Genomic DNA, 12,525 nt, shown 5'->3' on the forward strand with positions numbered 1-12,525 from the left:
CTGAGGAGAAACTACGGCTTCTAGAAGCGAGAACGAAGAGAGTGTGAAACGTTGACTTCTGCAACAAATGTGTGTTCATACGTCCGGTAACAAACACGATTGTGTTCTAATCATGGCAGAGTTGGTAACAGACAACGACTATTTTTGGACACATGAGGATTCAAATCCCTATTTTTTGAAGCTGAGTATACTGAGGAGGAACTACTGCTTCTAGAAGCGAGAACGAAGAGAGTGTGAAACGTTGACTTCTGGCAACAAATGTGTGTTCCTATGTCCGGAAACAAACACGATTGTGTTCTAATCATGGCAGAGTTAGTAACAGACAACGACTATTTTTGGACACATGAGGATTCAAATCCCTATTTTTTTTAAGCTGAATATACTGAGGAGGAACTACTGCCTCTAGAAGCGAGAACGGAGAGAGTGTGAAACGTTGACTTCTGCAACAAATGTGTGTTCCCACGTCCGGTAACAAACACGATTGTGTTCTAATCATGGCAGAGTTGGTAACAGGCAACGACTATTTTTGGACACATGAGGATTCAAATCATTATTTTTTTAAGCTGAATATACTGAGGTGGAACTACTGCCTCTAGAAGCGAGAACGAATAGAGTGTGAAACGTTGACTTCTGGCAACAAATGTGTGTTCCTATGTCCGGAAACAAACACGATTGTGTTCTAATCACGGCAGAGTTGCTAACAGGCAACGACTTTTTTTGGACACATGAGGATTCAAATCCCTATTTTTTGAAGCTGAGTATACTGAGGAGGAACTACTGCCTCTAGAAGCGAGAACGAAGAGAGTGTGAAACGTTAACTTCTGGCAACAAATGTGTGTTCCTATGTCCGGAAACAAACACGATTGTGTTCTAATGATTGTAGAGTTGGTAACAGACAACGACTATTTTTAGCCACATGAGGACTCAAATCATAATTTTTTTAAGCTGAAGATACTGAGGAGAAACTACGGCTTCTAGAAGCGAGAATGAAGAGAGTGTGAAACGTTGACTTCAGGCAACAAATGTGTGTTCCTACATCCGGGAACAAACACGATTGTGATCTAATCATGGCAGAGTTGGTAACAGACAACGACTATTTTTGAACACATGAGGATTCAAATCATTATTTTTTTAAGCTGAATATACTGAGGTGGAACTACTGCGTCTAGAAGCGAGAACGAAGAGAGTGTGAAACGTTGACTTCTGGCAACAATTGTGTGTTCCTACGTCCGGAAACAAACACGATTGTGTTCTAATGATTGCAGAGTTGGTAACAGACAACGACTATTTTTGGACACGTGAGGATTCAAATCTTTTTTTTTTTTAAGCTGAATATACTGAGGAGGAACGACTGCTTTTTGAAGCGAGAATGAAGAGAGTGTGAAACGTTGACTTCTGGCAACAAATGTGAGTTCCTACGTCCGGAAACAAACACGATTGTGTTCTAATCATGGCAGAGTTGGTAACAGACAACGACTATTTTTAGCCACATGAGAATTCAAATCATAATTTTTTTTAAGCTGAAAATACTGAGGAGAAACTACGGCTTCTAGAAGCGAGAACGAAGAGAGTGTGAAACGTTGACTTCTGCAACAAATGTGTGTTCCTATGTCCGGAAACAAACACGATTGTGTTCTAATCACGGCAGAGTTGCTAACAGGCAACGACTTTTTTTGGACACATGAGGATTCAAATCCCTATTTTTTGAAGCTGAGTATACTGAGGAGGAACTACTGCCTCTAGAAGCGAGAACGAAGAGAGTGTGAAACGTTGACTTCTGCAACAAATGTGTGTTCCTACGTCCGGAAACAAACACGATTGTGTTCTAATCATGGCAGAGTTGGTAACAGACAACGACTATTTTTGGACACATGAGGATTCAAATCATTATTTTTTTAAGCTGAATATACTGAGGTGGAACTACTGCCTCTAGAAGCGAGAACGAATAGGGTGTGAAACGTTGACTTCCGGCAACAAATGTGTGTTCCTACGTCCGGAAACAAACACGATTGTGTTCTAATCACGGCAGAGTTGCTAACAGGTAATGACTATTTTTGGACACATGAGGATTCAAATCATAATTTTTTTTAAGCTGAATATACTGAGGAGGAACTACTGCTTCTAAAAGCGAGAACGAAGAGAGTGTGAAACGTTGACTTCAGGCAACAAATGTGTGTTCCTACGTCCGGAAACAAACACGATTGTGTTGTAATCATGGCAGAGTTGTTAACAGACAACAACTATTTTTAGACACATGAGGATTAAAATCATAATTTTTTTAAGCTGAATATGCTGAGGAAAAACTACTGCTTCTAGAAGCGAGAACAAAGAAAGTGTGAAACGTTGACTTCTGGCAATAAATGTGTGTTCCTACGTCCGGAAACAAACACGATTGTGTTCTAATCATGGCAGAGTTGGTAACAGACAATGACTATTTTTGGACACATGAGGATTCAAATCATAATTTTTTTCAAGCTGAATATACTGAGGAGAAACTACGGCTTCTAGAAGCGAGAATGAAGAGAGTGTGAAACTTTGACTTATGGCAACAAATGTGTGTTCCTAAGTACGAAAACAAATACGATTGTGTTCTAATCATGGCAGAGTTGGTAACAGACAATGACTATTTTTGGACACATGAGGATTCAAATCCTTATTTTCTGAAGCTGAAAATACTGAGGAGGACTAACCAGGAGCCTTTGTTTGTTTACTTATTACTAAAAGACAAGTTGTCTAGTAAGTTCACTATCTTATTTAAGGACTAAATTGCAAAAATAAACATATGTTTAATGTACCCTAAGATTTTTTGTTAAAATAAAGCCAATAATGCCATTTTCTGTGGTCACCTTTATTCAGAAAAGTATCGAAATACATTTTGGTACCGGTACCGGTACCAAGATATTGGTATCGGGACATCCCTATTCTGACATAAAACCAAAAAAGAGCCACACAAAGAAGTTTGTATGTATTTCAAAACATATTTGTTTTGCTTTTCACATATTTTGCTCACTTCCAAAAATGCTTACCGGTTTCTCTCCACCTCCTCCGTCGTCTCCGGTTGCTCAGTCCCGCGGGTCTCGGGAAGCAGGAAGCTGAGACCCCCGCTGATCAATATGAGGACGCTGAAACTTACGGTGGGTATTGACCAGTGGTACATCGCCAACATGTTGATCAACGGAGCAATAAGACTGCCAACCCGGCACAAGATGGTGCCCAAACCGAAGGCTGTTTGTCTGAAACAAGAACAAGTAGTAGAACTTCGGTCCGAGAATGTAATCTGAAGTTCGGTCAGCATTTTTGTACAAACCCTAAAACCAGTGGAAAACTTTGTTATTTTTTACAAATATTAGCTCATTTGGAATTTCAGGCCTGCAACATGTTTCGAAAAAAGCTGGCGCAAGTGGCAAAAAAGACTGATAAAGTTGAGGAATGCTCATCAAACACTTATTTGGAGCATCCCACAGGTGAACAGGCTAATTGGGAACAGGTGGGTGCCATGATTGGGTATAAAAGCAGCTTCCATGAAATTCTCAGTCATTCACAAGCAAGGACGGGGCGAGGGTCACCACCTTTGTGAACAAATACGTGAACAGTTTAAGAACATTTCTCAACGGGCTAATGCAAGGATTTTAGGGATTTCACCATAATTTCACCGTAATATCATCAAAGGGTTCAGAGAATCTGGAGAAATCACTGCACGTAAGCGATGATATTACAGACCTTGGATCCCTCAGGCGGTACTGCATCAAAAAGCGACATCAGTGTGTAAAGGATATCACCACTGAAAACTTCAGAAAACCACTGTCAGTAACTACAAGTAAAGTGCAAGTTAAAACGAAAGCGAAAAGCCATTTATCAACAACACCCAGAAACGGCACCGGCTTCGCTGGGCCCGAGCTTATCTAAGACGGACTGATGCAAAGTGGAAAAGTGTTCTGTGGTCTGACGAGTCCACATTTCTGGAAACTGTGGACGTTGTGTCCTCCGGACCAAAGAGGAAAAGAACCATCCGGATTGTTCTAGGCGCAAAGTTGAAAAGCCAGCATGTGTGATGGTATGGGGGTGTATTAATGCCCAAGACATGGGTAACTTACACGTCTGTGAAGGCACCATTAATGCTGAAAGGTACATACAGGGTTTGGAGCAACATATGTTGCCAATCAAGCAACGTTATCATGGACGCCCCTGCTTATTTCAGCAAGACAATGCCAAACCACGTGTTAGGCTGGCCTTTTTTGCAATGCATTGCTGCCATTCAATTCCAAGTTAATGATAATTTGCAAAATAAAATGAAGTTTCTCAGTGTGAGCATTAAATATCTTGTCTTTGCAGTCTATTCAATTGAATATAAGTTGAAAAGGATTTGCAAATTCGGTTTTTATTTACGGTTTACACAACGTGCCACTGGTTTTGGGTTTTGTATTTGTATTTGGGTTTCGCCTTGTGCAACTACAGGAAAATAGATGAAGTGTTCATAAGGGGGGATCTTACCGACAAGACGTTGGGAATAACTCCTGAAGATAAACATTGCATATGGTTAACGCCCAGAAGAACGTGAAGCGTCCTAACGTTGCCAGCGTGGTCACAGCAACGGCATTTGCTTGAACAGAAGAAGGCATCATCACATTCAAGAGGCTTTAGAAGTGGATAAACACACATTTTTACATGCTAAGTGCAAAAAAAAGACACAATAACTTGTTGACCCTATTGTAAACAAAGCCTCTTAAGCATGACCGTGATCATTACTTTCTTGTATTTTGTATAATTTCCTGTCCATTACTCCTATTTTTCAATCTGTCAGCCTCAATTTACACACTAAAAAATGTCGGGTTAAAAAATAACCCAATTTCAACCCAACTGCTGGTTCAGAAAATTATGTTTTGCATTTGGTGAATGTTTATATTCATCTTAGAGAAAGCAAATAGTGGTATTGCAGTTAGAGCACATAATAAGATAAGGCCCTTTAGTTTGATATTCGCAGGTGGATTGGATCACTGGATTGGATAGAATGCAAACATGATAGCCCTATCCTTGAGAAGAGACTACATGTTCAGACACTTACACACAAACTTCTCCTTTTATGGTCAGGATGTGCTCTCCTGACTGAGCACTCACACAGGGACAGGAAGAAGGAATATACAAACTGATGGTTTGGCTTCTCCAAGTGAAAGTTAAAATTAAAGTACCAACGATAGTCTCACACACACACTAGGTGTGGTGAAATTATCCTCTGCATTTGACCCATCCCCTTGTTCCACCCCCTGGAAGGTGTGGGGAGTAGTGAGTAGCAGCGGTGGCCGCGCTCGGGAATCATTTTGGTGGTTCAACCCCCCAATTCCAACCCTTGATGCTGAGTGGGAGGGAGGTAATGGTTCCCATTTTTATAGTCTTTGGTATGAACTCACGACCTTCCCGTCTCAGGGCGGAGACTCTAACCACAAGGCCACTGAGCAGGTTAGTTAGTTAGCTAGCAAGTTAGGAGTGAGTCATTTTTCTGACCTGACCTCTTCCAGGTACTGCAGTCCTGTATAATGACACTCACTTGCAATAAAGCAACTTTTAGGATAGTTAGTTAGCAAGTTAGGAGTGCCTAATTTTTCTGACCTGACCTCCTCCAGGTACTGCAGTCCTGTATAATGACACTCGCTTGTAATAAAGCAACTTTTAGGTTAGTTAGTTAGCAAGTTAGGAGTGTCTAATTTTTCTGACCTGACCTCCTCCAGGAACTGCAGCCCTGTATAATGACGCTTGCTGGTAATAAAGCAACTTTTATGTTAGTTAGTGAGTTAGGAGTGCTTCATTTTTCTGACCTGACCTCCTCCAGGTACTGCAGTCCTGTATAATGACACTCGCTTGTAATAAAGCAACATTTAGGTTAGTTAGTTAGCAAGTTAGGAGTGACTAATTTTTTCTGACGTGACCTCCTCCAGGTACTGCAGTCCTGTATAATGACACTCGCTTGTAATAAAGCAACATTTAGGTTAGTTAGTTAGCAAGTTAGGAGTAACTAATTTTTTCTGACGTGACCTCTTCCAGGTACTGCAGTCCTGTATAATGACGCTCGCTTGTAATAAAGCAACGTTTATGTTAGTTAGTTAGTTAGCAAGTTAGGAGTGCCTAATTTTTCTGACCTGACCTCCTCCAGGTACTGCAGTCCTGTTTAATGATGCTTGCTTGTAATAATGCAACTTTTAGGTTAGTTAATTAGTTAGCAAGGTAGGAGTGTTTAATTTTTCTGACCTGACCTCCTCCAGGAACTGCAGTCCTGTATAATGACACTCGCTTGTAATAAAGCAACTTTAATGTTTGTTAGTTAGCAAGTTAGGAGTGTCTAATTTTTCTGACCTGACCTCCTTCAGGTACTGCAGTCCTGTTTAATGACGCTCGCTTGTAATAAAGCAACTTTTAGGTTAGTTAGTTAGTTAGTTAGTTAGCAAGTTAGGAGTGTCTAATTTTTCTGACCTGACCTCCTCCAGGTACTGCAGTCCTGTATAATGACGCTTTCTGGTAATAAAGCAACTTTTATGTTAGTTAGTAAATTAGGAGTGCTTCATTTTTCTGACCTGACCTCCTCCAGGTACTGCAGTCCTGTATAATGACACTCGCTTGTAATAAAGCAACTTTTATGTTAGTTAGTTAGCAAGTTAGGAGTGTCTAATTTTTCTGACCTGACCTCCTCCAGGTACTGCAGTCCTGTATAATGACGCTTGCTGGTAATAAAGCAACTTTTATGTTAGTTAGTAAATTAGGAGTGCTTCATTTTTCTGACCTGACCTCCTCCAGGTACTGCAGTCCTGTATAATGACGCTCGCTTGTAATAAAGCAACTTTAATGTTTGTTAGTTAGCAAGTTAGGAGTGTCTAATTTTTCTGACCTGACCTCCTTCAGGTACTGCAGTCCTGTTTAATGACGCTCGCTTGTAATAAAGCAACTTTTAGGTTAGTTAGTTAGTTAGTTAGTTAGCAAGTTAGGAGTGTCTAATTTTTCTGACCTGACCTCCTCCGGGTACTGCAGTCCTGTATAATGACGCTTTCTGGTAATAAAGTAACTTTTATGTTAGTTAGTAAATTAGGAGTGCTTCATTTTTCTGACCTGACCTCCTCCAGGTACTGCAGTCCTGTATAATGACACTCGCTTGTAATAAAGCAACTTTTATGTTAGTTAGTTAGCAAGTTAGGAGTGTCTAATTTTTCTGACCTGACCTCCTCCAGGTACTGCAGTCCTGTATAATGACGCTTGCTGGTAATAAAGCAACTTTTATGTTAGTTAGTAAATTAGGAGTGCTTAATTTTTCTGACCTGACCTCCTCCAGGTACTGCAGTCCTGTATAATGACACTCGCTTGTAATAAAGCAACTTTTATGTTAGTTAGTTAGCAAGGTAGGAGTGTCTATTTTTTCTGACCTGACCTCCTCCAGGTACTGCAGTCCTGTATAATGACGCTTGCTGGTAATAAAGCAACTTTTATGTTAGTTAGTAAATTAGGAGTGCTTCATTTTTCTGACCTGACCTCCTCCAGGTACTGCAGTCCTGTATAATGACACTCGCTTGTAATAAAGCAACTTTAATGTTTTTTAGTTAGCAAGTTAGGAGTGTCTAATTTTTCTGACCTAACCTCCTTCAGGTACTGCAGTCCTGTTTAATGACGCTCGCTTGTAATAAAGCAACTTTTAGGTTAGTTAGTTAGTTAGTTAGCAAGTTAGGAGTGTCTAATTTTTCCGACCTGACCTCCTCCAGGTACTGCAGTCCTGTATAATGACGCTTGCTGGTAATAAAGCAACTTTTATGTTAGTTAGTAAATTAGGAGTGCTTCATTTTTCTGACCTGACCTCCTCCTGGTACTGCAGTCCTGTTTAATGACGCTCGCTTGTAATAAAGGAACTTTTATGTTAGTTAGTAAGGTAGGAGTGTCTAATTTTTCTGACCTGACCTCCTCCAGGTACTGCAGTCCTGTATAATGACACTCACTTGTAATAAAGCAACATTTAGGTTAATTAGTTAGCAATGACTAATTTTTTCTGACCTGACCTCCTCCAGGTACTGCAGTCCTGTATAATGACACTCGCTTGTAATAAAGCAACTTTTATGTTAGTTAGTTAGCAAGTTAGGAGTGTCTAATTTTTCTGACCGGACCTCCTCCAGGAACTGCAGTCCTGTATAATGACGCTCGCTTGTAATAAAGCAACTTTTAGGTTAGTTAGTTATAGCAAGTTAGGAGTGCCTAATTTTTCTGACGTGACCTCCTCCAGGTACTGCAGTCCTGTATAATGACGCTCGCTTGTAATAAAGTAACTTTTAGGTTAGTTAGTTAGCAAGTTAGGAGGGACTAATTTTTCTGACCTGACCTCCTCCAGGAACTGCAGCCCTGTATAATGACACTCGCTTGTAATAAAGCAACTTTTAGGTTAGTTAATTAGTTAGCAAGTTAAGAGTGCTTCATTTTTCTGACCTGACCTCCTCCAGGTACTGCAGTCCTGTATAATGACGCTCGCTAGTATTTAAGCAACTTTTAGGTTAGTTAGTTATAGCAAGTTAGGAGTGCCTAATTTTTCTGACCTGACCTCCTCCAGGTACTGCAGTCCTGTATAATGACGCTCGCTTGTAATAAAGCAACTTTTATGTTAGTTAGTAAGGTAGGAGTGTCTAATTTTTCTGACCTGACCTCCTCCAGGTACTGCAGTCCTGTTTAATGACGCTTGCTTGTAATAATGCAACTTTTAGGTTAGTTAATTAGTTAGCAAGTTAGGAGTGTCTAATTTTTCTGACCTGACCTCCTCCAGGAACTGCAGCCCTGTATAATGACGCTTGCTGGTAATAAAGCAACTTTTAGGTTAGTTAGTTAGTAAGGTAGGAGTGTCTAATTTTTCTGACCTGACCTCCTCCAGGTACTGCAGTCCTGTTTAATGACGCTTGCTTGTAATAATGCAACTTTTAGGTTAGTTAATTAGTTAGCAAGTTAGGAGTGTCTAATTTTTCTGACCTGACCTCCTCCAGGTACTGCAGCCCTGTATAATGACGCTCACTTGTAATAAAGCAACTTTTAGGTTAGTTAGTTAGCAAGTTAGGAGTGTCTAATTTTTCTGACCTGACATCCTCCAGGAACTGCAGCCCTGTATAATGACGCTTGCTGGTAATAAAGCAACTTTTAGGTTAGTTAGTTAGCAAGTTAGGAGTGTCTAATTTTTCTGACCGGACCTCCTCCAGGTACTGCAGTCCTGTATAATGACACTCACTTGTAATAAAGCAACTTTTAGGTTAGTTAGTTAGCAAGTTGGGAGTGTCTAATTTTTCTGACCTGACCTCCTCCAGGTACTGCAGTCCTGTATAATGACACTCGCTTGTAATAAAGCAACTTTTAGGTTAGTTAGTTAGCAAGTTAGGAGTGTCTAAGTTTTCTGACCTGACCTCCTCCAGGTACTGCAGTCCTGTTTAATGACGCTTGCTTGTAATAATGCAACTTTTAGGTTAGTTAATTAGTTAGCAAGTTAGGAGTGTCTAAGTTTTCTGACCTGACCTCCTCCAGGTACTGCAGTCCTGTGTAATGACGCTCGCTTGTAATGAAGCAACTTTTATGTTAGTTAGTTAGTTAGCAAGTTAAGAGTGCCTAATTTTTCCGACCTGACCTCCTCCAGGTACTGCAATCCTGTATAATGACGCTCGCTTGTAATAAAGCAACTTTTAGGTTAGTTAGTTAGCAAGTTAGGAGTGTCTAATTTTTCTGACCTGACCTCCTCCAGGAACTGCAGCCCTGTATAATGACGCTTGCTTGTAATAATGCCACTTTTAGGGTAGTTAGTATGGTAGGAGTGTCTAATTTTTCTGACCTGACCTCCTCCAGGTACTGCAGTCCTGTTTAATGACGCTTGCTTGTAATAATGCAACTTTTGGGTTAGTTAATTAGTTAGCAAGTTAGGAGTGTCTAATTTTTCTGACCTGACCTCCTCCAGGTACTGCAGTCCTGTATAATGACACTCACTTGTAATAAAGCAACTTTTAGGTTAGTTAGTTAGCAAGTTAGGAGTGTCTAATTTTTCTGACCTGACCTCCTCCAGGTACTGCAGTCCTGTATAATGACACTCGCTTGTAATAAAGCAACTTTTAGGTTAGTTAGTTAGTTAGCAAGTTAGGAGTGTCTAAGTTTTCTGACCTGACCTCCTCCAGGTACTGCAGTCCTGTATAATGACGCTCGCTTGTAATAAAGCAACTTTTAGGTTAGTTAGTTAGCAAGTTATGAGTGTCTAAGTTTTCTGACCTGACCTCCTCCAGGAACTGCAGCCCTGTATAATGACGCTTGCTGGTAATAAAGCAACTTTTATGTTTGTTAGTAAATTAGGAGTGCTTCATTTTTCTGACCTGACCTCCTCCAGGTACTGCAGTCCTGTATAATGACGCTCGCTTGTAATAAAGCAACTTTTAGGTTAGTTAGTTAGCAAGTTAAGAGTGACTAATTTTTCTGACCTGACCTCCTCCAGGTACTGCAGTCCTGTATAATGACACTCGCTTGTAATAAAGCAACTTTTAGGTTAGTTAGTTAGCAAGTTAGGAGTGTCTAATTTTTCTGACCTGACCTCCTCCAGGTACTGCGGCCCTGTATAATGACGCTTGCTGGTAATAAAGCAACTTTTATGTTAGTTAGTAAGTTAGGAGTGCTTCATTTTTCTGACCTGACCTCCTCCAGGTACTGCAGTCCTGTATAATGACACTCGCTTGTAATAAAGCAACTTTTAGGTTAGTTAGTTAGCAAGTTAGGAGTGTCTAATTTTTTTGACCTGACCTCCTCCAGGTACTGCGGCCCTGTATAATGACGCTTGCTGGTAATAAAGCAACTTTTATGTTAGTTAGTAAGTTAGGAGTGCTTCATTTTTCTGACCTGACCTCCTCCAGGTACTGCAGTCCTGTATAATGACGCTCGCTTGTAATAAAGCAACTTTAATGTGAATGAATGAATGAATGAATGAATTATTTATTTCAAACCTGCACAGTACAACAACACACATTTTTTTTTAAACATTTTGGCAGGGACATTTATGCAAGGCTTGAAAAGGGGTTGGATGAAGCAGATGCTTATACTATCCCAACCCCTCTCACTCATTCCACATTTAACATAAACAATATAATACAAGAACAATACCATACAAACAAAAACAAGAAAAGCTCCTGTACACTAACAATACAATAGTACCACTGTTACTATGACAAGACGAGACAAAACACACACACACACACACACACACACACACACACACACACACACACACACACACACACACACACACACACACACACACACACACACACACACACACACACACACACACAGACGGGCCCAAACACTCACTGACCATACACCTCTCTCTCATTGCTCTGTGCTGAGGGAATCACTCTCTTTCCTCCTCGTACTTCTTCAGTACTTCTTTTTTAAACAGTCTTTTAAATTGAATCATGTTATAACATGTTTTTAACTCGTCCCCTAAGTTGTTCCACAGACTGACTCCACGCACTGAAATGCACATTGATTTTAAAGTTGTTCTAAATTTAGGCAAATATAATTTGTTGTTTCCTCTTAGACTGTAACTATGGTGAGCATCTCTATCCTGGAATAGGTTTTGTATATTGGATGGTAGAGAGTTTTGGGATGCCCTAAACATAATTTGAGCAGTTTTAAAATTGATCACATCGTGCAGTTTAAGTTGCTTTAACTCCATGAATAGTGGATTTGAATGATGTAAGTAGTGAACATTGGACACAATCCTAATGGCCTTTTTCTGCAGAGTGACTAAAGGCTGTAGATGGGATTTATAACAATTTCCCCAGACTTCAACACAATAGTTTAGATATGACATAATAAATGAATGATACAATAAAAGCAGAGCATTGGTGTTAAATAAATGACATGATCTCCTCATCATTCCAACACATTTAGCAACTTTTGTCCTCAGGTAATTTATATGAGGCTTCCATGATATATTTTCATCTATTACCACTCCCAAGAATGAATTTTGTTGAACATATTCTATTGGTGTATCATTGTCACACCCCGGCTTGGGTGAAGGTAATGTAACCTTTGCAAACCAGACTTTCAAATCAAGGATGGCAAGGCACGCAGTTGGTAACAGTTTACAAACATTTATTGAAATCCCAAAAAGTGTCAAAAGGTGAACAACGACAGGAAAAACAAAGCACCCACAATCTGTAATGGTAATAAATAGAGGCAATATTAGTATCGTATATTATATATAGTACATTTATATTCTAAATACATTTCAAAGTTGCATGCGTTAAATAGGCCTATATAATTAATCAAAATAAGCATATTAAAAATAATCAAAAGTCAAACTCTCAGTGACAGTTTGACCCCACACTGTCACTGTTTGACCTTTGGACTTCCTCACAAACCGTGCACATTTGTTGGGAAGCTCAACATGGACACACAAACATTCAATCTTGTTAGCCAGTGAAAAGCATGTGCTTAACAAACAAATTGCTACCTGTCACTCACTATGGCTCTGAACAATTGACCAAAAGA

The 12,525-nt window shown here is 39.9% G+C and overlaps 1 protein-coding gene across 1 annotated transcript in view; it reads right to left on the reverse strand.

Annotated features, from left to right (window-relative positions):
• Nucleotides 1-12,525, reverse strand: part of LOC133575715 (solute carrier family 22 member 13-like) — a 36,354-nt gene that overhangs the window by 9,619 nt on the left and 14,210 nt on the right. The window contains exons 8-9 of the mRNA XM_061928507.1: nucleotides 4,492-4,600; nucleotides 3,027-3,233 (exon numbers count right to left, since the gene is read on the reverse strand). Coding sequence (XP_061784491.1) covers nucleotides 3,027-3,233; nucleotides 4,492-4,600 — 316 coding nt within the window. The remainder of the gene's footprint in view (nucleotides 1-3,026; nucleotides 3,234-4,491; nucleotides 4,601-12,525) is intronic.

This window comes from Nerophis lumbriciformis, linkage group LG03 (genome assembly GCF_033978685.3).
Source record: "Nerophis lumbriciformis linkage group LG03, RoL_Nlum_v2.1, whole genome shotgun sequence".
Taxonomy (NCBI): domain Eukaryota; kingdom Metazoa; phylum Chordata; class Actinopteri; order Syngnathiformes; family Syngnathidae; genus Nerophis; species Nerophis lumbriciformis.